The following is a 13,048-nucleotide window of genomic DNA, read 5'->3' as shown; positions in this document are numbered from 1 at the left end:
TGAATTAATGTTATTTAGGGGAAAAAAAAGCCTCAAAACATCCATGCCTTTTATGCAACTTCTTTTAAAAAGCTGCCACAAATTCAGACATTGAATGCAATCAGAAAAACAAAACAAAAAAAACCCCAGCAAAATCCTGAAAGGACTGCTTAATGGCTCTTTTGGTTTGAGAGAAATGTTGCCGAGCATCACCGACACCACTTCCCCTGATGTACTCTTTTTTTTTTTTGTCCCCCCCCCCTGCTCTTAAGACGTTCCCTGGCACCCTTTTTTTTTTTTTTAGCTCCGTTTCTGTTTTGCAACTTCGACTTCCTTTTATCGTACTCTGCGGCCCGGATTTGCTCTTTTTCTTTTTAGAGGGGCTCGCCACCTTGCTCAGGCGGCTTCTCTCCCGGAGAGAGCTCACTAAGACTTTCATCTTCGGCAGCCACAGATGGGAGATAAGATGGCTTCATCTTGCTGCATGTACGACCGTTTTGATGTGAGAGGGAGATGTTGCTGCTGCTGCAGACTTTGATAAACACAAGGGGGGTGAAAACAGAGTCTTGGTTAGGACCCCGACCTGTTGGGACGGGAGAGAAACCACATCTTTGTTGAAGCGTTAGGTCGAAAACAACTTGTCATAAAGACATCGGCATTGCTGAAAAAAATGGGTTATGTTGAACACAAGCTGTCAAGCGTCGGAGTGTTTGCGGTGCATAACTGCTGTGAAACATGATGCAAACATCCACATGCCGACATGGGATTCAATTAAAGTAGCAGGAGAGTGGAAAAAAAACAGCCTTTATGTACTTATTTGTGTTTCATTGTCTCCATTAAACCAGTTTTTGAATGTCGGAGAAACTTATGTTTAATTTTCCATCCGTCCATGCATCTTCTTCCGCTTATCCCAGGTCAGATAGCGGGGGCAGCAGCCTAAGCAGGGAAGCCCAGACTCTCCTCTCCCCAGCCACTACGTCCAGCTCCTCCCGGGGGATCCCGAGGCGTTCCCAGGCGAGGCCAGCCAGGGGACATAGTCTTGGGGCGGTATTGCTCGGTTGGTGGAGTGGCCGTGCCAGCAACTTGAGGGTTGCAGGTTCGATTCCCGCTTCCGCCATCCTAGTCACTGCCGTTGTGACCTTAGGCAAGACACTTTACCCACCTGCTCACGGTGCCACCCACATTGGTTTAAATGTAACTTAGATATTGGGTATCACTATGTAAAGCGCTTTGAGTCACTAGAGGAAAGCGCTATATAAATATAATTCACTTCACTTCCCAACGTGTCCCGGGTCTCCCACCAGTGCCCGAGAGGAAAAACTCCTTGCTGCTCGTTGTCACTTCTTCTGCAGCCGAGTAGTCGCAAGAAGGATCACTAGCGCTCTCTACCACCAGGAGGCGGGAGTCATTTAACGACTCATATTTGACACACGCAGCTATGGTATATTAATAAAACATAGCTGCTTACTGTTCTTTTTATCCATCCGTCCATCCATTTCCTACCGCTTATTCCCTTTCGGGGTCGCGGGGGGCGCTGGCGCCTATCTCAGCTACAATTGGGCGGAAGGCAGGGTACACCCTGGACAAGTCGCCACCTCATCGCAGGGCCAACACAGATAGACAGACAACATTCACACTCACATTCACACACGAGGGCCAATTTAGTGTTGCCAATCAACCTATCCCCAGGTGCATGTCTTTGGAAGTGGGAGGAAGCCGGAGTACCCGGAGGGAACCCACGCATTCATGGGGAGAACATGCAAACTCCACACAGAAAGATCCCGAGCCTGGATTTGAACCCAGGACTGCAGGAACTTCGTATTGTGAGGCAGACGCACTATATTTAATATAGCATATGCAGGGTTGCGGGTTGGGGCGGGGGTGGTGGGCTGAGGTGGGCGGGATTGGGGGAGCGAGATTTGGTGGTTGCGGGGGTGTATATTATAGTCTCCCGGAAGAGTTAGTGCTGCAAGGGCTTCTGGGTATTTTTTCTGTTGTGTTTATATTGTGTTACGGTGCGGATGTTCTCCCGAAATGTGTTTGTCATTCTTGTTTGGTGTGGGTTTACAGCAGTGGTTCCCAAAGTGGGCGGTACCGCCCCCCTGGGGGCGGTGGAAAGATCTGAGGGGGCGGTGAGGAAGAAGGGGGCGGTAGGGGGGCGGCAGTCCGAAGTCAGAAGTTCGAACGTTTGTTTGACGATTTGTACACAACACGTGCAGCAGGACGAGTCAGTGGACGACGCATCAGGGTCCGGTTACCACACGCCGCTCTGGCCCAGTCAGATCCGACAGCATAGACTACAAAAGCAAAAGCTCAAGTTTGTAATTTCAAGCTTGTAATGTTCAGAATTTTATTTTATAATAAAAACCGCATTCTGGCGGTCAACATCATCTTGAGTTCAAGTCAACATGAAATTAGGGACTCGCCAGAACGCGCCGTGTTGTGTTGTGTTGAGCTGGTTAGGGTGGTATTTACCATTCTATGTTGCTGAAACAGTTAAAACTGCTAAAAAATAAATTGGTTTACTAAATTTGGTTTTATTTGTGAAATACACATTTGTGTTTAACCTTTCTCTTTTCAAATTGCAGCATACCAAATATCAAGAAAGAGGTGTTTGTTTCCATATGTGTCTGTGGGGGGGGGGGGGGGGGGGGGCGCTAGGAATTCACTGGGGAGCCAAGGGGGCGCCAGCCTGCAAAAGTTTGGGAACCATTGGTTTACAGTGTGGCGCATATTTGTAACAGTATTAAGATTGACTCTCACTGTTATGTTGGATCCACTATGGACTGGACTTTCACAATATCATGTTAGACCCGCTCGACATCCATTGCTTTCGGTCTCCCCTAGAGGGGGAGGGGGGTCATTGTCACCGACCTCCCACTGGGATGTGTTTTTCCTCGCCCTTATGGCGGCTATGTACCGCGGATGTCGTTGTGTCTTGTGCTGCCCTTTGAGACAGTTGTGATTTAGGGCTATATAAATAAACATTGATTGATTGATTAATTGATTGTTTATACGGCCGCCATCAGTGTGACCTGTATGGCTGTTGATCCTGTGTGTGTGTGTAAAAGATGTATGTATTGTGTGATTAGACTGGCACGCTGTTTTGCAAGGAGGGAAACGAACTCCTCTCTGAGCTGCAACCTTATCGTGGTAGAGGAGTTTGCGTGTCCCAATGATCCTAGGAGCTATGTTGTCCGGGGGCATAAAGCCCCCTGGTAGGGTCTCCCAAGGCAAACAGGTTCTAGGTGAGGGGTCAGACAAAGAGCAGCTCGAAGACCTTTATGAAGATGAAAAACCATGGACCCAGATTTCCCTCGCCCGGACGCGGGTCACCGGGGCCCCCCTCTGGAGCCAGGCCCGGAGGTGGGGCACGATGGCGAGCGCCTGGTGGCCGGGCCTGTTCCCATGGGGCCCGGCCGGGCACAGCCCGAAGAGGCAACGTGGGTCACCCCTCCAATGGGCTCACCACCCATAGCAGGGGCCATAGAGGTCGGGTGCATTGTGAGCTGGGCGACAGCCGAAGGCAGGGCACTTGGCGGTCCGATCCTCGGCTACAGAAGCTAGCTCTTGGGACGTGGAACGTCACGTCACTGGGGGGGAAAGAGCCTGAGCTAGTGCGCGAAGTCGAGAAATTCCGGCTGGATATAGTCGGACTCACTTCGACGCACAGCAAGGGCTCTGGAACCACTTCTCTCGAGAGGGATTGGACCCTCTTCCACTCTGGCGTTGCCGGCAGTGAGAGGCGACGGGCCGGGGTGGCAATTCTTGTTTCCCCCCGGCTCAAAGCCTGTACGTTGGAGTTCAACCCGGTGGACGAAAGGGTAGCCTCCCTCCGCTTTCGGGTGGGGGGACGGGTCCTGACTGTTGTTTGTGCTTATGCACCAAACAGCAGTTCAGAGTACCCACCCTTTTTGGGAACACTCGAGGGAGTACTGGAAAGTGCTCCCCCGGGTGATTCCCTTGTCCTATTGGGAGACTTCAACGCTCACGTTGGCAACGACAGTGAAACCTGGAGAGGCGTGATTGGGAAGAATGGCCGCCCGGATCTGAACCCGAGTGGTGTTTTGTTATTGGACTTTTGTGCTCGTCACAGTTTGTCGATAACAAACACCATGTTCAAACATAAGGGTGTCCATATGTGCACTTGGCACCAGGACACCCTAGGCCGCAGTTCCATGATCGACTTTGTAGTTGTGTCATCAGATTTGCGGCCTCATGTTTTGGACACTCGGGTGAAGAGAGGGGCGGAGCTTTCTACCGATCACCACCTGGTGGTGAGTTGGCTGCGATGGTGGGGGTGGATGCCGGACAGACCTGGGAGGCCCAAACGCATTGTGAGGGTCTGCTGGGAACGTCTGGCAGAGTCTCCTGTCAGACAAAGTTTCAATTCCCACCTCCGGAAGAACTTTGAACATGTCACGAGGGAGGTGCTGGACATTGAGTCCGAGTGGACCATGTTCCGCACCTCTATTGTCGAGGCGGCAGATCGGAGCTGTGGCCGCAAGGTAGTTGGTGCCTGTCGGGGCGGCAATCCTAAAACCCCTTGGTGGACACCAGCGGTGAGGGATGCCGTCAAGCTGAAGAAGGAGTCCTATCGGGTCCTTTTGGCTCATAGGACTCCGGAGGCAGTGGACAGGTACCGACAGGCCAAGCGGTGTGCAGCTTCAGCGGTCGCGGAGGCAAAAACTCGGACATGGGAAGAGTTCGGGGAAGCCATGGAAAACGACTTCCGGACGGCTTCGAAGCGATTCTGGACCACCGTCCGCCGCCTCAGGAAGGGGAAGCAGTGCACTATCAACACCGTGTATGGTGCGGATGGTGTTCTGCTGACCTCGACTGCGGATGTTGTGGATAGGTGGAAGACCTCCTCAATCCCACCAACACGTCTTCCTATGAGGAAGCAGTGCCTGGGGTATCTGTGGTGGACTCTCCTATTTCTGGGGCTGAGGTCGCTGAGGTAGTTAAAAAGCTCCTCGGTGGCAAGGCCCCAGGGGTGGACGAGATCCGCCCGGAGTTCCTTAAGGCTCTGGATGCTGTGGGGCTGTCTTGGTTGACAAGACTTTGCAGCATCGCGTGGACATCGGGGGCGGTACCTCTGGATTGGCAGACCGGGGTGGTGGTTCCTCTCTTTAAGAAGGGGGACCGGAGGGTGTGTTCCAACTATCGTGGGATCACACTCCTCAGCCTTCCCGGTAAGGTTTATTCAGGTGTACTGGAGAGGAGGCTACGTCGGATAGTCGAACCTCGGATTCAGGAGGAACAGTGTGGTTTTCGTCCTGGTCGTGGAACTGTGGACCAGCTCTATACTCTCGGCAGAGTTCTTGAGGGTGCATGGGAGTTTGCCCAACCAGTCTACATGTGCTTTGTGGACTTGGAGAAGGCATTCGACCGTGTCCCTCGGGAAGTCCTGTGGGGAGTGCTCAGAGAGTATGGGGTATCGGACTGTCTTATTGTGGCGGTCCGTTCCCTGTACGATCAGTGCCAGAGCTTGGTTCGCATTGCCGGCAGTAAGTCGAACACATTTCCAGTGAGGGTTGGACTCCGCCAAGGCTGTCCTTTGTCACCGATTCTGTTCATAACTTTTATGGACAGAATTTCTAGGCGCAGTCAAGGCGTTGAGGGGTTCCGGTTTGGTAACCGCAGGATTAGGTCTCTGCTTTTTGCAGATGATGTGGTCCTGATGGCTTCATCTGACCGGGATCTTCAGCTCTCGCTGGATCGGTTCGCAGCCGAGTGTGAAGCGACCGGAATGAGAATCAGCACCTCCAAGTCCGAGTCCATGGTTCTCGCCCGGAAAAGGGTGGAGTGCCATCTCCGGGTTGGGGAGGAGACCCTGCCCCAAGTGGAGGAGTTCAAGTACCTAGGAGTCTTGTTCACGAGTGAGGGAAGAATGGATCGTGAGATCGACAGGCGGATTGGTGCGGCGTCTTCAGTAATGCGGACCTTGTACCGATCCGTTGTGGTGAAGAAGGAGCTGAGCTGGAAGGCAAAGCTCTCAATTTACCGGTCGATCTACGTTCCCATCCTCACCTATGGTCATGAGCTTTGGGTCATGACCGAAAGGATAAGATCACGGGTACAAGCGGCCGAAATGAGTTTCCTCCGCCGGGTGGCGGGGCTCTCCCTTAGAGATAGGGTGAGAAGCTCTGCCATCCGGGAGGAACTCAAAGTAAAGCCGCTGCTCCTCCACATCGAGAGGAGCCAGATGAGGTGGTTCGGGCATCTGGTCAGGATGCCACCCGAACGCCTCCCTAGGGAGGTGTTTAGGGCACGTCCAACCGGTAGGAGGCCACGGGGAAGACCCAGGACACGTTGGGAAGACTATGTCTCCCGGCTGGCCTGGGAACGCCTCGGGATCCCCCGGGAAGAGCTAGACGAAGTCGCTGGGGAGAGGGAAGTCTGGGTTTCCCTGCTTAGGCTGTTGCCCCCGCGACCCGACCTCGGATAAGCGGAAGATGATGGATGGATGGATGGATGGAAACGAACTTGACGACGGGTTGTAGAGGACGTTAAAGGCAGTGCCTTTAAGGCACGCCCCCAATATTGCTGTCCGGATGGAAATCGGGAGAAATTCGGGAGAATGATTGCCCCGGGAGGTTTTTGGGAGATGCACTGAAATTCGGGAGTCTCCCGGGAAAATCGGGAGGGTTGGCAAGTATGGTCTGACGTGCCCTAAACACCTCCCTAGAGGGGCGTTCGGGTGGCATCCTGACCAGATGCCCGAACCACCTCATCTGGCTCCTCTCGATGTGGAGGAGTAGTGACTTTAGTTTGAGTTCCTCCCGGATGGCAGAGCTTCTCACCCTATCTCTAAGAGAGAGCCCTGCCACCCGTCGGAGGAATCTCATTTCGGCCGCTTGTACCCGTGATCTTATCCTTTCGGTCATGACCCAAAGCTCATGACCATAGGTGAGGTTGGGAACGTAGATCGACCGGTAAATTGAGAGCTTTGCCTTCCGGCTCAGCTCCTTCTTCACCACAACGGATCGATACAGCGTCCGCATTACTGAAGACGCCGCACCGATCCGCCTGTCGATCTCACGATCCACTCTTCCTCGACTCGTGAACAAGAATCCGAGGTACTTCAACTCCTCCACTTGGGGCAATATCTCCTCCCCAACTCGGAGATGGCACTCCACCCTTTTCCGGGCGAGAACCACAGACTCGGACTTGGAGTTGCTTATTCCCGCCCCAGTCGCTTCACACTCGGCTGCGAACCGATCCAGTGAGAGCTGAAGATCCTGGCCAGTTGAAGCCATCAGAACCACATCATCTGCAAAAAGCAGAGACCTAATCCTGCAACCACCAAACCGGATCCCTCAATGCCCTGACTGCGCCTTTTGCATCTTATAGCACAAAATTGTAATGCCTTCAAGAATCCTTGAATACAGTTTGAAACTATGGTGTTATTTTAGGTTTTGAAGACAGTAGATGCACTAATAATAGCGTAGTGATAATTATAATAACTATAATTAATATTATCCTCTGATGACAATTCCACAGTACATGAATCAGCGAATCCAGGGGTGTCAAACTCATTTTAGCTCAAGGGCCGCATGGGGGGAAAAACTATTGCAACGTGGGCCGGGGGCCTCGCACCAGGAGTTGGGCTTGGCCCCTCAGTTCCAGTGAAAGGAACTTTGAATGCTCCAGGATACCAAAACTTTTTGGACCATTCCATGCTCCCAACCTTGCGGGAACAGTTGGGAACGAGCCCCTTTCTCTTCCAACATGACTGTGCACCAGTGCACAAAGCAAGGTCCATAAAGACATGGATGACAGAGTCTGGTGTGGATGAACCTGACTGGCCTGACCTGAACCCGATAGAACGCCTTTGGGATGAATTCGAACGGAGACCGAGAGCCAGGCCTTCTCGACCATTCTTCCAATGTGCCTTTGGAAGAATGGTGGACAACGCCAACAAACACACTCCGTAATGTTGCGGACAACCTTCCCCAGGCAACTTGTTTTTCCACTCTACCGGTACTTTAATGCAGATGGACAAAAACAAACACTATGTTTGATGAGGATGTCATGACGACAAAAGCTTCTCCGTTCCGAAGAAGAAAACAAAAACACGAGGAGATGTCTCAATGAGGAGGAGCAGGTAGCCCCCAAAAGCTGCATGGGGCATGACGTGCAAGGGTGGGGCTGCTGTTACCGTCCTACCTGCAGGAAGTGGCAGGTGCGTCCCTGCTCGGCTTTCACTAGAGCTTTATCTAGTTTGACTGAGGCCTTCTGGTAGACCTCTCTTGCTCTGCTCACCGTCAGAGTCGAAGACCACGAGCTCTTCTTGAGTTGCACTTGGCCGTCCAGCGGGCCTACCAGGGGGAGCCCGCCCCTGTCGCCCCCCGAGCAGGTCGAGCATTTCACGTCGTTGTTGCTGCGCGACGTCTTCAGCGAGTGCGAGCTGATGGTGTTGTAGGACTCCATGAAGTACTGCGACTGCGACTTGTCCGGGTGTCGTCCCATGGTCATGACCCCCGACGGCTGCCCTGTGCCGTGATGGTGGTACAGGCACAGCTCCCGGTCCAGGGTGTCGTCCGAGCTCCAGTAGCCGGAGATGGCGCTATGCATCTTGGGCTCCGACTTGGCTCGGTCTTTGCTCTTGCTACGCTTGTTGTGTTTGAGGGTTCCCGACGAGGAAGGCGGGTCATCCGGGCTGTTTTTGCCACCGTTCATCCTCCCAGTCGTGCCAGACCCCGAAGGCCCCTCCAGGGAGTGGGACTTGGTGAAGAGCTTCTGGACAGAGTGAACAAGGTGGCGGATACGTCCCGGACTGTCACTGCGCTGGTGTTCCACCGCCGTGCGCTTGTACTGCAGCGTGTGGTAGCCTTCTCGCCGCACAGGAGCTTGGTGATCAAAGTGTTCCAGCAGGTTGGAGGACACCCGGTTGTTGTTGTTCTTGCCTTTGCTGCCGCCCGCGGGCCCCGTGTAAGGCACTAAAGCCCCACACTGCTCCTTTAGCTCATGGTTGGAGCTGTAATGTCTGCGAGGGAAGGTGCAGCTGGCCAGGTCTGGGTAGGCACTGCATTCAGACTGGAAGGAGCTGCGCTGGGTGTAGCACGGGCGCTCACCGGGGTGAGCTTCGCCCGGGTTCAGGAAGTAGGGCTGACGACTTGAGTGACCCAGGGTCATGGAGTCGTAGGATGGATCACAGGTGACGGTGTGGTGGTGACCGTGGCTGCTGGTCAGGCCCTTCATTGTCATGGTGATGCTGCAGGACGTCTGCGCACACTCTGGAAAAACAACAGATACATATTTTAGTGTGACATTCATGATGGGCGTGTGACGATCAATATCTACTACCAAATGTTAAAGATCTTCAATTCATGAATAATTGTATAGAAGTTATCACACAACTTCTGTGTCACATTGAGTTCAGCTCACCCTGCGAAAGACAAAGGCTGTCTTTGATCTTACCAAGCAAAAAGCTTGTAAAACTCCACTGTTTAGGATGGGAAGCGACATGAAGGTGTCGGTTTCTTTCTTCTATTGTAAGCCACAGGAAGATTTTGTCTTGACCCGAGATCTACAAAGTGGAGAGGTAGCAGGATCTGACCCCAGCTCCAGGCATCTTTTCTTTGAACTGTTTTGTGACCGAGGGCAACGGCTGTTTACGACCCCTTCTCCCCTTAGAAACAGCTGTTGCCATGCAATCAGGGAAAATCCAAATAAAAGAGGAGGCGTACAATCTTGGTCAAGGGAACAGGTCTACGCGTTTCTCCTCAATGAGCTGAATTGATTTCTGTCTCTGTTTAATTCCTTGCTTCTTGTCTTGTTTAATTGATGTCGTCGGTGTTTGAACCTGACAATATGACTACCGCAGAAGTGGGAAATCGGCTGGAGCGTCTACAGCAGGGGTGTCACACTTGTTTTTGTCAAGGGCCAAATTGCAGTTCGGGCTGTCCTAAAACCCGGTCTATATTAAGCCGGACAACTCATTGCACAAATAATTATTTAGCCTAAGCCCTATATCGGCCACGCTAAATCATCATTTAAGGTCCACTCCGTCACGGGTAAGTTAAAGTACCAATGATTGTCACACACTTACTAGGTGTGGTGAAATGTGTCCTCTGCATTTGACCCATCCCCTTGATCACCCCCTGGGAGGTGAGGGGAGCAGTGGGCTGCAGAGGTGCCACGCCCGGGAATCAGTTATGGTGATTTAACCCCCAATTCCAACCCTTGATGCTGAGTGCCAAGCAGCGAGGTAATGGGTCCCATTTTTTTTTGTAGTCTTTGGTAGTGCGCCGTCTATTTCTTGAATCTCAGACTCTTAGCTTTGTATGGACTCATTGATCGTTTACAAACTGAGTTCGGAGAGGAAGTGACGCCAGAAAGAATGTTCCGGGATGCCAAAACATTTTGGACCATTCCATGCTCCCAACCTTGTGGGAACAGTTTGGAGCGGGCCCCTTCCTCTTCCAACCTGACTGTGCACCAGTGCACAAAGAAAGGTCCGTAAAGACATGGATGACAGAATCTGCTGTGGTTGAACTTGACTGGCCTGCACAGAGTCCTGACCCGAACCCGATAGAACACCTTTGGGATAAATTAGAACAGAGACTGAGATCCAGGCCTTCTCAACCAACATAAGTGTGTGTCTAATGCAAAGTGTGGGATGCAGTGGTGTAAAGCATGTCGCCACTGGACTCAAGAGCAGCGGAAAAGCCTTCTATGGAGTGATGAATCACGCTTTTCAATCTGGCAATCTGATGGACCAGTCTGGGTTTGGAACGGTACATTTCGGACTTCATTGTGTGAAATTTGGTGGTGGAGGAATTATGGTGTGGGGTTGCTTTTCAGGAGTTATGCCTGGCCCCTTAGTTCCACTGAAAGGAACTTTGAATGCTCCAGGATACTAAAACATTTTGGACAATTCCATGCTCCTAACCTTGTGGGAACAGTTTGGAGCTGGCCCATTCCTTTTCCAGCCTTGTGGGAACAGTTTTTCCTTTTCCAACATGACTGTACACCACTGTGCAAAGCAAGGTCCGTAAAGTCACCGGTGTGGATGAACTTGACTGGCCTGCACAGAGTCCTGACCCGAACCCGATTGAACACCTTCGGGATGAATTAGAACGCCGACTGAGAGCCAGGCCTTCTCGACGAACATAAGTGTGAGTCCAACGCAAAGTGTGGGATGCAGTGGTGCAAAACATGTCGCCACTGGACTCTAGAGCAGTGGAGACGCCTTCTCTAGAGTGACGAATCACACTTTTCCATCTGGCAATCTGATGGACGAGTCTGGGTTTGGAAGCTGCCAGGAGAACGGTACATTTCGGACTGCATTGTGCCAAGTGTGAAATTTGGTGGAAGAGGAATTATGGTGTGGGGTTTGTTTTTCAGGAGTTGAGCTTGGCTCCATAGTTCCAGTGAAAGGAACTTTGAATGCTCCAGGATACCAATACATTTTGGACCACTCCATACTCCCAACCTTGTGTGAACAGTTTGGAACAAGCCCCTTCCTCTTCTGACATGACTATGCACCAGTGCACAAAGCAAGGTCCGTAAAGTCACTGGTGTGGATGATCTTGACTGGCCTGCACAGAGTCCTGACTTGAACACGTTTGGGATGAATTAGAGCCAGGCCTTCTTGACCAACATAAGTGTGTGTCTAATACAAAGTATGGGATGGAGTGGTGTTTAGTACGTCGCCACTGGACTCTAGAGCAGTGGAGACGCCTTCTATGAATCACGTTTTTCTATCTGGCAATCTGATGGACCAGTCTGGGTTTGGAAGTTGCCAGGAGAACGGTACATTTCGGACTTCATTGTGTGAAATTTGGTGGTGGAGGAATTATGATGTGGGGTTGCTTTTCAGGAGTTATGCCTGGCCCCTTAGTTCCACTGAAAGGAACTTTGAATGCTCCAGGATACTAAAACATTTTGGACAATTCCATGCTCCTAACCTTGTGGGAACAGTTTGGAGCTGGCCCATTCCTTTTCCAGCCTTGTGGGAACAGTTTTTCCTTTTCCAACATGACTGTACACCACTGTGCAAAGCAAGGTCCGTAAAGTCACCGGTGTGGATGAACTTGACTGGCCTGCACAGAGTCCTGACCCGAACCCGATTGAACACCTTCGGGATGAATTAGAACGCCGACTGAGAGCCAGGCCTTCTCGACTAACATAAGTGTGTGTCCAACACAAAGTGTGGGATGCAGTGGTGCAAAACATGTCGCCACTGGACTCTAGAGCAGTGGAGATGCCTTCTCTAGAGTGACGAATCACACTTTTCCATCTGGCAATCTGATGGACGAGTCTGGTTTTGGAAGTTGCCAGGAGAATGGTACATTTCGGACTGCATTGTGCCAAGTGTGAAATTTGGTGGAAGAGGAATTATGGTGTGGGGTTTGTTTTTCAGGAGTTGAGCTTGGCTCCATAGTTCCAGTGAAAGGAACTTTGAATGCTCCAGGATACCAAAACATTTTGGACCACTCCATACTCCCAACCTTGTGTGAACAGTTTGGAACAAGCCCCTTCCCCCTCCGACATGACTATGCACCAGTGCACAAAGCAAGGTCCGTAAAGTCACTGGTGTGGATGATCTTGACTGGCCTGCACAGAGTCCTGACTTGAACACCTTTGGGATGAATTAGAGCCAGGCCTTCTTGACCAACATAAGTGCGTGACCTCACCAATGCGCTTTTGGAAGGATGGTGGAAAATTCCTATAAACACACCCCACAACCTTGTGGACAGAGAAGAGTTGAAATAGCTTCAAAATGTAGGAATAGGATGGCACTTCAAGTTCATAATGTGAGTCAAGGCAGGTGGGCCCAATACTTTTGGCAATATGGTGTACAAAGAGGATAATCAAAAGTAATAGGCCGGTGAAAAGGCGGCAAATCCTGCAACGAGCGACCTTGCACCCCGGGCGAGAACAACCGCTTCGGTGTGCACCGCCTTCCTTCGAGCGTCTGCGAGCCGTGTGAAACTAGCAGGACGGCTAACGAGACGATAATAAGCCCCCACGCAACCTCGGCGTGGTCGAGGAGGCGGCGGGTCATTAAGGCGATTTACCAGCGCTGAGGAACGAGACTGGAGCGGCGCTATTAAAC

General features: G+C 51.7%; 1 protein-coding gene across 1 annotated transcript in view; it reads right to left on the bottom strand.

The window, feature by feature from the left end:
- The window catches only part of dlgap1b (discs, large (Drosophila) homolog-associated protein 1b), a 280,337-nt gene that overhangs the window by 152,133 nt on the left and 115,156 nt on the right, over window positions 1-13,048 (bottom strand). Inside the window, exon 3 of the mRNA XM_061922258.1 lies at window positions 8,152-9,221. Within this exon, the coding sequence (XP_061778242.1) occupies window positions 8,152-9,192 (1,041 nt within the window). The 5' untranslated portion in view covers window positions 9,193-9,221. The remainder of the gene's footprint in view (window positions 1-8,151; window positions 9,222-13,048) is intronic.

This window comes from Nerophis ophidion, linkage group LG15 (genome assembly GCF_033978795.1).
Source record: "Nerophis ophidion isolate RoL-2023_Sa linkage group LG15, RoL_Noph_v1.0, whole genome shotgun sequence".
Classification (NCBI taxonomy): Eukaryota; Metazoa; Chordata; class Actinopteri; order Syngnathiformes; family Syngnathidae; genus Nerophis; species Nerophis ophidion.
The sequence above is the reverse complement of the archived record's forward strand: the minus strand, read 5'-3'. Positions and strand labels throughout refer to the sequence as shown.